The sequence below is a fragment of the Peromyscus maniculatus genome, chromosome 13 (assembly GCF_049852395.1).
Source record: "Peromyscus maniculatus bairdii isolate BWxNUB_F1_BW_parent chromosome 13, HU_Pman_BW_mat_3.1, whole genome shotgun sequence".
NCBI lineage: Eukaryota > Metazoa > Chordata > Mammalia > Rodentia > Cricetidae > Peromyscus > Peromyscus maniculatus.
Window position 1 is genome coordinate 7,992,662 of NC_134864.1, and position 16,046 is coordinate 8,008,707.

The window sequence follows — 16,046 nt, forward strand, 5'->3', positions numbered from 1 at the left end:
CTTCTGCAAGCACAACACACACTCTTAACCATTCTTCATTCCCTACCCCATTTTTATGTTGTGGTTTTTGCCAAGTCCTTGGCCTACAGAGGTCAGATGGCTTCTGGGGACCAGCCATCTCAGGGCAGTGGTCCAAATATCAGAGGGGTCCACCGCACTTCCTGAGCCTTATCTACGCGTTAGGAGACTGACAGACTCCACAGTGAAGACCTTGCTTAACTCCAGCAACCAAATGACCAAGTCAGTTCAAGAACAACAGCTTTATTCCATTAATGTGATATCCATTACAACAGCAAATAACTAATTAAAATATGTGCAATAATAATATACAATGCATATGGGTTAATAAACAGCTAGTGTGCTGACAATACAATTCATGGTACTCTCGTCACAGGAGAGACCTCCCTAACATGTTGTGATCTTGGAGCTAATACCGACAAGCGTGTGAGTTGGGGAGAGCGCGGGGCGTGTGGAAAGCAAACTTCAACTATAGACAGACCTGGCACAAGTTAAGGAACAGTGGCAGGCAAGCAGTAGAAACGGCTGTGGAGGACACCTCGCGTGGTGTCCAGCCTCCTGAAGGATGGCTGAATAAACACAGTGGTGAGCGCACGTGCGCGCGGTGCCCGAGAGTGGCTGCTTGCCCCCTGGCTTCTCCTCGGGCTTCCCCAGCTGGGCAGAGGTGAGCCTCTCCCCGATGAGCTGGGGCCATCACCGTCTCAAAGGTGCTCAGGGTGGCTCCCGAGGAAGAGGTTACTTCTTTTTCCCCTTTTTCCCTTTCTTTTTCCCTTTTTCCTTCTCCTTTTCTCTGCTGCCACCAACCGTCAGTGACATGACTCGCTTCCTCCCCAAAGGGGTTTTGTCATACCAGTTCTGAAATGAGAAGATGTGTAGGAGACGATCAGACAACATAGACAGACTGAGATAATCCCGGTGGTGAAGACGCATCTGCTGAGAAGGAAGCGGCCATTAGACACCATGCATTTGATGTGTGTTCAGTACCAAGGTCTCAAGGTCTCAATGCATTTCTAGCTTGGATTTCTGTGACTTGAAACTTGTCCTCAGGTACTAAGGACAAGCAATTCTAGAGATCCACATACCAACTTCTACGAACAGTTCTGCCTAATTAAGACTTGCCCTGAGGATGTGGCTTTCCTGGTAATGTGGCCATTACCTCATATGTGGTCAGCCATTAGTAGCTCAATTGGTAGGCATGTATGACCACAGGAGGCCACTCAGCATCCTCTGAGGGAGATGTGAAAAACGTGGAACTGATAGTATTTTATTCAAAACCCGAGAATCATTTCAATTTATAATCTTACAATCTCAGGAAATGATTATATTGTATGCTATTTATCAGTTTTCTTACAATTCAGTTAAAAAAAGTTTTCTCCCTCCTTTACGCTTTTTTTCTCTTGTGTGTGTGTGTGTGTGTGTGTGTGTGTGTGTGTGTGTGTGTGTGCCTACATGTACGTAGGTACCTGGGGAAGCCAGAAGAGGGCATCAGCTCCCCTGGAGCTATAATAATAGCAGTTGTACATCACCTGACATGGATGCTGGGAACCAAACCAGGGTCTTCTAGAAGAGCAGTGAGCACTCTCCTGGGTGCTCTCTCTCTAGTCCCAGTGCATAATTTTACACGCTCCCTGTACATACGTGAGAGGACTTCTCTAGGAACAGTACACAGAAAGTGAGTTCCTGCTGGTGACATGACATGGATCAAATTGCTGTTGCTCTCTGTGAGTGGGAGACTATTTCAGTCATTTGTCTCAAAATATCTTTGTTTTCTCCTGTCACTTGGGCTAGTTTAGCTGGATATAAATATTAGCGAGATGATGATTTTTCCTCAACACTCTGAAGTTATAAGTTAGTATTTTCTGGCATCTCTTGTTGTCAAGGAGACATTTGACTGCCCATGTTGATTCTTTGGGGCAATCTGATAGCTTTGAAGTTTAGTTTGTTATCTTGTTCTTACACATCTAATAATGGACAAAAATGGATTTGCTCCTAGCTGGTTGCCTGGAATGAATGAATGAATGAATTTATTTTTTGTTTTTTGAGACAGGGTTTCTCTGTGTAGTTTTGGTGCCTGTCCTAGATCTCGCTCTGTAGACCAGGCTGGCCTCAAACTCACACAGATCTGCCTGCCTCTGCCTCCCAAGTGCTGGGATTAAAGGTGAGTACCACCACCACCTGGCTGGAATTTATTTCTAATCTGATATTTTAGGCTTTTAATTTGGGAAAATTCTCTGCAAGTATTATTTTAGATTTATTTTGTGTTCTTTTCTTCTGAGAGTTCTGATAGTTGAAGGTCAATTCTTTTCAACTTGTAGATTTTAATTTTACTTTTATAGATGTTATCTCTTTTGTTTTTCTGTGATGCCTTTTTTAGGGGAACTCCCCAGGATTACTTTCCAGTTCTGTGATTTGTTCTTCAACCTTATCTACTCTAGAGTGCATACATCTCTTAGTTTTTGCTGTTTACTTAACAACTATTCATTTTTTTTTTTTTGGTTTTTTGAGACAGGGTTTTTCTGTGTAGTTTTGCGCCTTTCCTGGAACTCACTTGGTAGCCCAGGCTGGCCTCGAACTCACAGAGATCTGCCTGGCTCTGCCTCCCGAGTGCTGGGATTATAGGCGTGCGCCACCACTGCCCAGCCAACTATACATTTTAATCTATAAGCTTTGTTTTGTGGTTTTAAAAGAGAATTATCTGTTATAATTTAATTTGGCTTTTTTTCTTTAAGAGTGAATTTCTACTGGAAGTCATATTTTCACTTGAATATTCATATTTTTCTTGAACATGTAATTATATGTATTCCAACCTTTTTGTCACATTGTTCTTTTTAAATTATTTTTTGAGATTGTAATATAGTTACATCACTTACCCCTCCCTTTTCCTGTCTCCAAACCTTCTCATATATTTCTCCTTGATCTCTTTCAATTTCATGGCCTCTTTTTTTCATTAATTGTTGCTACATAAACACTATATTTTCTACAATGTTTTCCTGTTTTGATTTTCACGTTCATTTTAACAGTCTGTGGTTCCCTATCCATCCACAGGCTAGGTTTAGTGTCTCTTATGTGTAGTCAACAAAGAGCATATTCACTGAATGTTTACCTCAATGTTTTTCTCTTTTTTTAGTATCAGATATTCTATTTGGTTCTTTTTCTCAAGTATATGTGTTTCCCCCTTGTAGTGTTTCTGGCTTTTTGTAATTTAATCATACTTAACATGTAGTGTTCCTCAGAATGTTCTATAACTATTAATGGCCCTAATTCTGTTATTGGTATGTGCTGGGTCTCCCCCATGTTATTTCCTTCCGGGTCATAATGCTTTTATTATGAACTTGTTTTCATAAGTTCAAAGACTTCAGTGATGAGTTCTTAATTCTATGGCATGGGGTCCAGCTAATGAACGTAGTTTTGGAGCAAGCCATGAATCATAGCTCCGATGCCCTTGGCCAAGTGCCCTGTAGTTACCTGTTTTGTGTATTGTTTTCTTTTCTTCTCTGTTGCTTTGGCAAATTACTCAAATCAGTACTTAAAAGCCGCACATTTAGGACCTCACAGTTCTGGAATGGTCTCACTGATCTAGGTCAAGGCATGGGCAGGGCCGTGCATCTCTCTGGAGGCCCGAGAGGACAGCCTGTTCTCCTGCCTTCTGCAGCTTCCCCAGACCCCTGCTCTTTTGGTGTGTGGTTCCCTGACTGTGCACAGGCTAGTGGCATTGGGCTAAATGCCAATGAGTATCCCTCTAACTCTCTCCTTTCTCAGTCTCTCTTCTGATCTCCTTGTCTACTTTCAGGATTCCACTGGACTCCCTAGAACAGTTCAAACTAGTGTGAGGAACTTAGGGTCAGCCTGCAGCAAACCTGTTCTCCCTTTGCCTGGCAAGCTCTGCATACCAAGATGTAGGCACCTTGGAGGGACTCTTATTTACCCACTGTGATGGTTTGGGGTGAAAAAAAGCTCCCAAAGGGAGTGGCACTTTTAAGAGGTGTGGCTTTGTTGAAGTCCGTGTGACCTTGTTGGACCAGTATGTCACTGCGGGGGTGGGGGGTTTGGGTTTGGGTGGGAGGGGGGGGGGCTTTGAGATCTCTTTTGCTTCCCTCAGTGTGACACACAGTCAACTTCCTGCTGCCTGCAAGACGCAGGACTCTCAGCGACTTCTCCAGCACCATGTCTGCCTGCACACCACCATGTTGCACCATGCTGATTGATAACGGACTAAACCTCTGAAAATGTAAGCCACGCCAATGAAATGGTTTTCTTTTATAAGAGTTGCTGTGGGCATGGTGTCTTTTCACAGCAATAGAAACCCTAACTAAGACAGCCACCACACCTCTTTACAGCTCAGGCTTTTTACCCATAAAACAGAAGTCTATGAGGTCTAAATGATTATATCATCCATACATTACATTATTACTCCACCATCTCCAAGGAACAGGACAGAATGTTCTTGAGGAGCTGTGAGCTCAGTAGATAAATTCTCAGAAGCACAGTTAAGGAAAATTTATGGGCCCGATTGTACACCATGTCAGCACTGGTCATCACAGTATTCAGGAGTGTGATGACATCATCCCATCTGTTCAATAAATGTGTCACTAACAAATCTATGGAGCATCTACTTGGGGTAGGCACTGTGCCTGGTGCTCCACTAAAGACTGGGGCATAGGCTAATGGTGGGAAAACGATTTCATTTCTTCGATGAATAGAATGATTCAACCCACGAAGAATGGAGGCAAGAGGCATATGCACTTGTGCCCAGAGTCACAGCCCTCAAACACCCATCACAGGCGAAACTCCTACAGTCCAATTTGCAAAGTTAAAAAAACAAAACAAAAACAACAGCTTTAGGTCTTAACATGCAAAGCCACACTCCTCAAAATGAGGAGGAAAGTCAGTGTTTTAGAAAGGGTTAAAAAAGGCAGACTTTCAGAAAAGATTATCTCACTGGGAGATGATGAGTATTTGTGAACTAAGGCAGTTAATGCATCAGGATGTCAAACAGTTAACAGGATAGAATAAAAAACTCAAGTGCTCAACAAGATTTTTTTTTCCTTTTCAGTTTTGCAAGCTCCACAAAACATAGCAATGGCCAAGCCCAGCCTGTTGTCTGCCCTGCAGAGTTTTACTGGGACACAACTATGGCCATCTGTGTATGCTCTGGGTAAGAGGTTCCCGTGTTATGATTCACAGGAGGCCCAGGCAGCAAGGCTGTCAGAGCCCCAAGTTCACTCCGGGTCTTTTCCTTTCCTTTTCCTTCCTTCCTTCCTTCCTTCCTTCCTTCCTTCCTTCCTTCCTTCCTTCCTTCCTTCCTTCCTTCCTTCCTTCCTTCCTTCCTCTCTTCTCTCTCCCCTCTCCTCCTCCTCCTCCCCCTCTCTCTTTTTCTCTTTCTTTTTTTTTGTTTTTTTTGAGACAGGGTTCCTCTAAGTAGCCCTGGCTGTCCTGAAACTCACTCTGTAGACCAACCTCGCCTCAAATTCAGAGATCCGCCTGCCTCTGCCTCCCGAGTGCTGGGATTAAAGGCTTGCGCCACCACACCTGACTCTCTCTCTGGATCTCTGCAGCAAATGATCACCACCTTCCAGTTGGGACATTATTTTTACATTTTCTCATTTCCCACGGAAGTACTTGGGGACAAAGCAGGAGGGAAAACGTTTTAGGCTTGGTGGAAAAGTGATGTACTTTAGAGGGGAAATTTGAGCAGGCTCTTGGAGGTGAGAATCTTGAATGAAAATCTGAAGTTTCCTTTTGGTGATAGAGTAACACCATGGTGACCTTCTTTGGCACAGTTTTCAACCCTTGATTCCAGGACACAATTCTATTCATATGGAGCTAAAGGCGGTGGTTCTCCTCCTGTGAGTCAAGATGCCTTTGTGGGCTGAATGACCCTTTCACAGGGTCGCCTAAGACCATCAGAAAACACAGATGTTTACATTACAATTCATAACAGTAGCAAAATTACAGTTGTGAAGTAGCAATGAAAATAATTTTATGGTTGGGGGTCACCCCAGTATGAGGAGCTGTGTTAAAGGGTCACAGCGTTAGGAAGGTTGAGAACCACTGGGCTAAAGGAAAGAAAGCAGCCTTTGAGGAATGCCCGCCAGCCTAGGCATCAGCACAAGGGTTCCTGACTGCCTCGGCCCAGCTCTGTGAATGGAGAAGCATGGATCTGGGCAGCTTTGTTCCTCTATAGAAAGAAGGACTTGGGATGAACGCTCTCCAGGTCTCTTCTGGATCTAAAGCCTCCCATGAACACATTAGAATGTTCCCAAACACTAGCAAACTGAATTCTGATGAGCCAGCTCATGTTTCTTATTGTATGTACATAGGAGACTGAGAAAGGAGGGACCCTGTGAGGTCAGGGGCTAGAGAGCCTTCAGCTTGAAAGATATTTCAAGAGTAGTTTTTCCCTATCTCAAACTTGTTCCATAATATGAAATGTAAAGTGAAAGCTGGTGGCGCACGCCTTTAATCCCAGCACTCGGGAGGCAGAGGCAGGCAGATCTCTGTGAGTTCGAGGCCAGCCTGCTCTACAAAGCGAGTTCCAGGAAAGGTTCAAAGCTACACAGCGAAACCCTGTCTCAACCCCCCCCCCCAAAAAAAAAAGAATGAGAGAGAGAGAGAGGTACCACTGCGCTCCACCCCCACATTCCCAGCTCTGAAATCAGTGGCTTTGAATCCAGCAGTTTGGCTGTTACTCTATAAGGCCACAGAGGACAGCTTTGTTGAGACCTAGAAGACACATGCTCTCTCTTCCTGGTGCAAATGAAATTCACAAGACAAATGCCTCATGGCACAAAAGATTTTTGTCATCTCAGAATGGCGAATTTTAAACTGTCCTGTTTGTGGCAGGACTGGAATCCATGGAACCCAGGAACCTGGAGGGAGAGAGGAGGTCATGTGACGAGTGTTTGCCTAGGATTTGGCTAGCAGGGTGTTCTGTTACCTTAAAACACTCTTCTTCCTCTTTGTACACGGGGTTCATGCTGGTCATCATGGTGATGAACTCGACACCAGTGAGGGGTTTGTAAGCCTGCTGCCGGATTCTGCGGTCCGTGAGCACATCCTTGACCACTTTGACGATCTGTCCTTGTGTGAAGCCATCGGTGACTTTAGACAGGCAACTGATGTTCAGGGCGTTGGTGAGCACGCCTCCGTTGCGCAGAATGATTTGTTTCCACAGGACTGCCAACATCCAAGACGGTGGGAAAGACGGGGACAGAATTAGGGCACAGTCAGCACCGTTAGCCAAGGTCTCCACTCTGAACCCAGCCTCATCAAGAGGAGGATTCTCAGAGAAACCACCCCAGCTGGTTTGCAATTCAAATGAGCAGACAGCTGAGTCAACTAGATGCATCTCCTCTGGGAACTTTTCCAGCATCGGAGATGCATATTGGAGACCCTCAAGTCTGCAGTTTCACAAAGGAAAATGAAACTCAGGCGGTTTTAATGTAGCACCTGTAAAGATATTTAAAAACTTCCAAGACCTCGGGTATATGCACACTCCAAGGAAATTCACCTCAGGTGTGTGTGGTGTCACTGTTCATCAAAGTATCGTGTGTTCCCATGAGTTTGGATACGTGGGAGATGCATGCCTTTCTCTTTTTAATTACAAGGTTCAATCCTTGTGTTACCGTTGTTACTGGAATAAGAACATAGATTCCTGCTTTTATTAGCTGGTGCCAGGCTCTACATGGCAACGCCACACACTGAACCAAATAGAGCAAATATGCTTTCTGCTTCCCCCGACAGCTGCCAACACGCTGGCTGACTGCAGCCCAGCAGATGGGCGCTGGTCAAGGGACTTTGCTATTGGAGTACAAGGATGCTGTAGAAATGAGTCACAAAATGCTTCATGGTGCTTAACTGTAGAGACAGATCGATGCCTTACGTGATCTTCACAGTAGCATCAAGCTATGACCCCACTGCTCAGGGAGCTTCAAGGGGATCTCTGGGGCTTGCTGTTCCCAAACCAGGCCGGGTGAGGAGTGTTCCTGTGACTGTCGTCTCTTCATTAGGAAGGTCTGGCGAGACCTCAGAGCATTTTAACTTTCTCAAGGAAAACCAAAACTATATTTTCAAAATGACTGTTCTAATGGAGATCTAATGGTTGGGTCCATTGGTCAGGGGTCCACTCTGGGTCTATTCAGTGACTCCATGAATCCATTCACCCAAAGCAGCCAAGATATAAAGTTCTGTTTATACTGCAATGATGGATAAAATGCCTGACAGAATACCCATGGCTATGCTAAGGAGTACCACTGCCCATATAAGAACTACCCAGTGTTCACCCATGGGTTGGGTGTATGGCCCCTGGCCTCCTGGGTTGAGTGTATGGCCCCTGGCCTCCTGGGTTGGGTGGATGGCCCTTGAAGGAGCCAAACTGCTGTAACATTAGGAAAGGTGTTTTGGGAGCTTGTGGGGAAGCAGCCAGGGCCATGGAGGGGGGCCCTAATGGCTGAAAAAAGCAACCAACTTCCTGTAATTCTGCTATGTCCTTGGTGGGTCATTGGGGTTGGAACCCCAGTCAGAGCTAGTGGGAGAAGGAAGTAGAGCTATGCACCTGACATACTTGGAAGTCCCCAGCATGTGACAGGGATTTTTCTGTAACTGGATTACTGCTGTTATTCAAATTATTAACATTGTCTTCAAGTTTCTTAACCCCATTCCCGAGTCATCAACTATGAGACATGAACTACAGAACGTGTGCGTGTGTAGATAGAACATAGCAAGCCTGGAGAATTTGCATCCAAATATAACCACCGCTGAGTTAGAAATCAGAAAATACAATCTCTGGCAAAAAATGGCAGACCGCACACAGCCCCAACTAGAAAATAGTGCCACTTGCAAACATCTTTAGTTTCTGCCCAAACATGTTCCATCTACAGAAAAGACCAGGAGTTTCCTGTGGTGACTCTGGCAGGTAAGGAGGGGAGAGAGAGTCACACACAGCTGGAGAAGCCCCGACAGAATCCAAGATGGGACCTCAGATGGTTTCAGGCTTTGTGTACCTAGGACTGCTACCTGTGGCCCAAGGTGGAACTGTCAGGGTGTGGGCAGTGAGAGCCTGGGCACCCCAGAATCAGAGCCTCCACCCTGTCTCTGCCACATGTCAGGTTGTAGTAGGTACAGCCTTGGATGTTCCTGGCCCAGACCATGCAACGGCCTAACATGAGCGATGTCAATCACCGGTGAGGATCGCTAGTCATGGAATGCACATAGTCTGGTGTAGCAAGGAATGTTTCTTATATACAGAAACCAGACTTAAACACACACACACACACACACACACACACACACACACACACACACACACACACACACGACCTGAGAGCAGAAGGAGAAGGGAGACTCTCTGGGGGAAGAAAGAGGCCAGAAGGTGGGGGAGAAGGGAGCAGGGAGGGTGGTGGCAGTTCCATATTAGCAAGCTACAATGATGTGACATTGGTTTATATTAATGAAACCCATTATTTTGTATGGCAACTAAAAATTATTAAAAAAAAAAAAAAGACATGTATGATGCCAGAATTTGTGTAGCACTGTGTTGGAATTCCTGGCCACTCCCCCAGCTACATGGCCGCGCATGCACTGGCAAGATGCTTAAGTCATTTCAGGGTCTTATGTCCTATGTAATCTATGCGCTGCGTGATCATGTGATTTGCAAGCAGCGTGATCACACACTCTATGCGCGTGTGCATGCATAGCATAGCGATGTAAGCCCATATGCGCATGTGTGGGGGAATCCATTAAAAAGCAGATCACATACCCCTCCCCCCTCTCCTTGCAAGACCATTTCTTATAGGCCTAGGCACTCCCCTCTGTTCCCCTTCCCCTAATAAACTCTCGTAGTGGGTTTTGTTGTGCCTCGTGGCTTCTCTTGCACGGTAAACAGCGCTGCTTAATGAATAACATTGCACCTCGGAATAAGTAACACACTGTCCTGAAAATTCCTCGGTGTGCACACATTGCTGGCAGTCACAATGTAAGAGCAGTGAGGGGACTTGTCCACCTGCCCACAGCCACCTCAGGACCCAGGGTGGATGAGAGCAGAAGCCTGATTTCCACCTTGTGGTTGCTGCACTCGACCTATTAACCTTTAAAGGAACGTGTCTGATGGGTGCGGTGGCACCTGCTTTAATCCCAGCATTTGGGTGGGGCAATGGCAGGCAGATCTCTGGGAGTTCAAGGCCAGCCTGGCCTACACAGTGAGTTCCAGGTGACCTAGAGGTACATAGTGATATTCTTTCTCAAGAGAAGGAGAAGGAGAAGGAGAAAGAAGAGAAGAGGAAGAGGAGGAAGAAAAGGGAGGAGGAGAAGGAAGGAGGAGGAGAAGAGGAAGAGGAGGAAGGAGGAAGAAGGAAGGAGGAGGAAAAGGAGAAGGAGAAGGAGAAGGAGAAGGAGAAGGAGAAGGAGAAGAAGAAGAAGAAGAAGAAGAAGAAGAAGAAGAAGAAGAAGAAGAAGAAGAAGAAGAAGAAGAAGAAGAAGAAGAAGAAAAAGAAGAAGAAAAAGAAGGAGAAGAAGAAGAAAAGAAGGAGAAGGAGAGAAGAAGAAGAAGAAGAAGAAGAAGAAGAAGAAGAAGAAGAAGAAGAAGAAGAAGAAGAAGAAGAAGAAGAAGAAGAAGAAGAAGAAGAAATCTGTGGTGGTACTGGAGCCACTGTCCTCAGAGCCTATGGGACCTGGCACAGGAAGTCTCAGTTCAGGCCGGAGCTGCACAGTGGGCCCAGGGCTGGCAGGCAGGCGGCTGGTGTGGTCTAGGAGCACAGACAGGGAGGAAAGAGCACAGGTGTCCTAGGGCTGGTGTGGGTGGGGTGTGGACCTGTCAGGACTCAAGAGTGTCCATGACAGCAAGGACCTTCTGGTGGGGACTCTGTGTGTGTGTGTGTGTGTGTGTGTGTGTGTGTGTGTGTGTGTGTGTGTGTGTGTGTGTGTGTTTGTGGTGTCTGTCTGCCTGCCTGTCTTTCTGTGTCTGCGCGTGTCCATGCACTCCATTGTAGAAGCTGGAGGTTGATGTCCGAGATTTCCCTCAATTGCTCTCCACCTCATTTCATGAGACAGGGTCTCTGGTTGAACCCAGAGCTCGCTGATTTGACCAAGCTGGCTGGTGGGCAGGTGGAGGGAGGGAACGCCTGTCCATGCCTCCCTAGAGCTGAGATGACGGGTGTGCATCACCATGCCCAGCATGGGAAGTGGGAGCTCAAGGCCCAAGCTCAGGTCCACATGCAGGTCAGCAAGCTCTTCACTGCCCAGTCCATCACTCCAGGCCTGTCTTGGGCTCCCTCTTTTGGGAGGGAAGGGCCCTCACTCTGCAGACCAATCAATGCACATTCTCTTTCCTTTGTGGAGAAGGGGAAGAGTCTTACTCTGCCCCCAACTGAGCTGACCCTGGATGGGCCCGACATGACATAGCAATCTTAACATTCATTTTGTCTTGAGCTTCATGGGTGAAAAGAGTTAAGTGATGTGATTTGGGTGAGCGTCTGACCCTCTGGGGCCTTGGATTCCAAACAAATGTGAAGACATCGCCTCTGCATTCATCCCATGCGGGCAAGGGCCTGTGATGAATTGTGTAATTAGCCAGGTGGACCCTGGGGAAAAGCAGCTAGACTGAAGCATTAGGGCGGTCCAGGGGGCTTCTGAGGACCACATGGGGCATCCATCAACCTGGGGTGGTTTGTAGAGCAGCTTGATTTGGGGGCTAGGAGGGAGGTGGACACTGAATTATGTCTAGTAAGCCTTACTTCGAGCCCGCCAGCTGCCTGCTGATCTCACTGTGCTCATACCGCCCCACTCAGCCCTGTGGTGTTTGTGAGGTGTGTGTGTGTGTGTGTGTGTGTGTGTGTGTGTGTGTGTTCATAAACCTCTGGGCTCTTGCTGCTGGTAGATAAATGGCCGAGAAGTGGCCCAGCTATGGATCTGCAGCTCCCGCCTGCAGGGTTGGAGGAAACCACGGTGATCACCTCGGAGGCAGGAGCGGTCCTTCTCTAAGACAGATGCTCTGCCGCCCCGATAGTGACAGCCTCAAGGTACTGCAGGAGACACCGACAGCATTTATAATGACGGCAACAATGGCGGCCAGACAAATCACTGCCGGGAGGAAATGTGTGAGAAGCAGGCACATGGTGGATGGGCCCTGGGCCCAGGAGAGGTGCTTTCTGTCCCAGAGGAAGGGCTGCCTTCTCCACCACGATGATGAAGCCAGAGAACACTCAGGAAAGAATCCATGGCATGACCTGAGTTCCTGGAGGTGCCCGGCATTTTGTCACAGACTACAGTCGTCTGTGACATCCATGGATCGCTTCCCTTTTGTCAGACAACCGAAGCCACTCAATCCAAAGTCAAGCCTCATGCTGAGGTCCCTCAAAGGGAACACCCCATCTCTTTGCAAGAAAGTGATGTAAAATACATGCAATAAAAGAGAAGGAAAAGTGGGTGAGAGGGAGAGGGAGGGGAGCCCTGGGAGGAACGGAATCCTCCACACTGCTGCAAGAGCAGGGTCCTCACTGATGCTCTGCATGGCACCCTGCTCCTCTGCTCCCCATAGGCACAAACTCTTCATTTCTCCCCATCTCTGCAGCCTCCTCATTTCCCCTCATCTCCGCCTGGCTCCTTGATTCTCCATATTCTTCTTTCCTGTCACGTCACCTGTGACGCCCACCAACCCACCTTCCCTCTGTCCTTCTGGTCTGAAGGACGGTGAGGAACACTGTGGGCCTACATGACAGACAAGCCCTGGGTGGGTAGAGACATAACAGGTCCCAGATTCTTCCTTGCTGTGTGTGTAATATGGATTTTATGAAGCCAGGGCCACACTTTGCAGCCAGAGTGAACAATAACCTAGTCCCTGAAGTGCCCAGGGTTCTCTAAGCCGGTGATTCTCAACCTGTGGGTAGCGACCCTTTAGGCAGGGGAGGGCGGGTAACCCTTACACAGGGTCGCCTAAAACCATCAGAAAACACAGATATTTACATCATGATTCATAACAGTGGCAATGTTACAGTTATGAAGTAGCAATGAAAATAATTCTATGGTTGGGGTCACCACATCGTGAGGAACTGTATTAAAGGGTCGCAGCATTAGGAAGGTTGAGAACACTGCTCTAGAGCCCACCCACAGCCCTCCTTCTCTGCTTGCTTGCAAGCAAACCCCAGTGGCCAGGCTTTGGTGCTGCGTGGAAGCCCTTACGATACTTGCCATATCTGGAAGCGTAGTCGGGTCTGGGGACCAAAATAATCTTTTGGTATACCCTGCAGAAGGATTGAAGCTCAGCATCAAAAGGGCGCTGTGTGGTCCCCACAATCAGGATCCTGTCATCTGGCTTCAGGAGCTTCAGGAGTTTGGGGAGGTGCTTTTTAAGGCGTTTTGGTTCATTCTGGGAGGAGGAGAGAGGGGAAAGATTAGGCTGCATGGAGAAAATGGAGTGGAGTGTGTGGTGACGTGCACTCGGTGAGGTGACTTTGAGGCTCTCTAGCCGTGTCCCTGGATGAGCCCTGGGAGGTGCCTCCTACTTGGCTGATTTTTTACTGTGGTAATTTCCTGCCTCTGGTCTCTGGCATTCAGACTCGGAACTGAGAAGGATGGAAAGAAGGAAGCACCCGGTGACGGAAGAGCCAGGACTTTGACCCTCAGTGGGCCACCCCAGAAGGCTGATTTCTTAGCAAAAGGAACCTCCTTTGTTCTGAGCTGTCTAGATGATGGACTCAAGCTTTCCTTTGCCGCTCAAGGCATCACAATGAACCTGAGGTCCTGGGCTCTCGTGTCACCAAGGTCTCTGCACCTGAAGCAGCTTTGATGGCAGCAGGAGACTGCAGGATTTCAGCGTCACATTTGCACCCAGAGGGAGAAGCTGGACCCCAGGGAGAAGCAGAGCTGGCCCTGTTGCCCTGGGCAATGGCTGCCTCAGAGTTAAGCCTGACTGGTACAGCTAGACAAGAGGAATCATGGGAAGGGAGCTTGGACAGAGATGCTCAAACCCAGCCTTGGTCATTGTGGCTCCTGTTGGCTGGTGACTAATGACAGTCTGCATCTTTTCATGAACTTAGTGGTCAATCATGTGTCTTCTTTGGAAAAATGTAGATTTTTAGGCCATTAAAAACTTGGGGGCTTTATTATTTTGACTGGGTCTCTTGAATTTCCACACCGACTTTAGAATTAGCTTTAAGAGTATGTGAAGCAGTCAGCTGCCATGTTGATGGGGGTCGCACTACACCTGTAGGTGGATCTTGGGGCGATGTCGTCTGTGCTGGTTAGTTTGCCAACACAAGCTAGTGTCATCCAGGAAGAGGGGACCTCAGTGGAGAAACTGCCTCCATCAGCTTGGCCTGCGAGCACAGCTGTGAGGCATCTTCTTGATCAATGCTTGATGTATGTAGGAGGTCTTAGACTGCTGTGGGCTGAGCCACCCCTGGGCAGGTGACCTGAGTTATGTAAGAAAGGCTGAGAAAGCAATGGGGACCATGCCAGTGAGTAGCATTCCTCCAGGGTCTTTGCTTCATTTCCTGTCCCATGGGTCTGCCCTGACTTCCCTCAGTGGACCTATAAGATGTAATAAACTGTTCCTTCCCCAAGTTGGTTTTGGTCAGTGTTTTACCACAGCTCCAGAAACCCAACTAAGACTCCTTCTCAGCAACGTTAAATCTTCAACCCACGCATGCTGAATGTCTTCCTGTTTAGTTAGGTCTTCAGAATTTCTCAATGCTTTTAGGGCTTTCTGAGGAGTCGTGTCCTACTTTTCATGCCACGGTGCTTTTTAAGAACATTTTCTGTGTAGTGGAGATGGGATGGTGGCAGGTTGAGAGGTAAGTAGAGATGAGGAGGGTAGACTAGTCCTTTAAGAAGCAAAGTAGGGCCAGCGAGCCTTGTGGAGGTAGGCAGAATGTGAGGGGTGCATGTGTGGGCCACCCAAAGACTGTGGAGAAAGGACTGATCCGAGGGTTCTAGAAGGCTCCAAACAGGGACACACCTTCATGGCCGAGCCCGTCCATCCTTAGTAGCCCGGTTGCTATGGCGATGGCAGTGCCCACTCTTCCTTTTTGGAAGCAGGGTATTGCTACTTGCATGTCCTGAAATGGCAGGGAGATCTCAAATTAAGTAGCCCATTTGGATGACAAATGTTGATCCTGGGTGGCATCCATAGTGACAGCTTTACACTGAGGAGGTGCCTTCTCCTGAGTTGGGAATGAAAAAGCAGGGGTGTGTGTTCATCCAGTCCCCAGCTCCCCAGTGCTCAGGCCAGTCCAGTTCCATTTCAAAGCTGTTCATTCAGCACAAGACCTGCTCATCAATCATGCTGGGAAACGTCTCCTGATTAGCTGGCCACCTCCACATCCGCCACCCCTCACGGCTGGCCTGCCAGTCTCTCACAACTGTATTACTGTGGGCAATTTCAAATTAGTGGCTAGCATCCACACGGCAATTGCAATTTGCTTTTTCTGCAGTTAGCTCCACAAAACGAGCGTCACAGCCCGTGCCAACAAAGCAAGCAATTCCCTGGAGACCTATTGTGGCGGCAAGGAAGGCCGGGGCTAGATGAAGTAACAAAGGGTAATGGTGCAGAAAATGCAGGAGCAGGCACCCTTGCCTCAGTCTTTACCTTCATCTCTGACAGGACTGACCGTCTGGTTACAGCAGCATCATAAGGCAGGCACCAGCAAGCGTCTACCAGGGGAGGGCTGAGTTCCTCAAAGCAGCATGGGTGGAGCCGCCACCCACCCACACACCCTGAGGATTTGACTTTTCTGAAATTCCTGAGGTCTTATCAAAGGTTGCTGGAATGACACAGAGGATCAGGAGTGAGCAGGAGGAGGGGGTGATTTCAGAGTTTCTCATCTTTGGCTCCTAAGACAAGAAGTCTTTAAAGGCAGGACCCAGGAGAGGTCTAACATGGTCCCCGGGGATCTATGGGAGGCACAGAGTCAAACAGAGAGGCACAGAGGACTGGCCCTGTAGCAGAAGGGAAAGTCAGTTTCACATTAAGGGTCTTCCAGGCACCCAGGCATGGAGGTATGGCCTCCATACTCAGCCCGGTTCTGAATCCCACA

General features: G+C 47.7%; 1 protein-coding gene across 1 annotated transcript in view; it reads right to left on the minus strand.

Moving 5' to 3' along the window:
- Positions 1-241: 241 nt before the first annotated feature.
- The window catches only part of Drc11 (dynein regulatory complex subunit 11), a 128,108-nt gene continuing 112,303 nt past the window's right edge, over positions 242-16,046 (minus strand). The window contains exons 17-19 of the mRNA XM_016007120.3: positions 13,201-13,378; positions 6,956-7,194; positions 242-873 (exon numbers count right to left, since the gene is read on the minus strand). Coding sequence (XP_015862606.1) covers positions 754-873; positions 6,956-7,194; positions 13,201-13,378 — 537 coding nt within the window. The 3' untranslated portion in view covers positions 242-753. The remainder of the gene's footprint in view (positions 874-6,955; positions 7,195-13,200; positions 13,379-16,046) is intronic.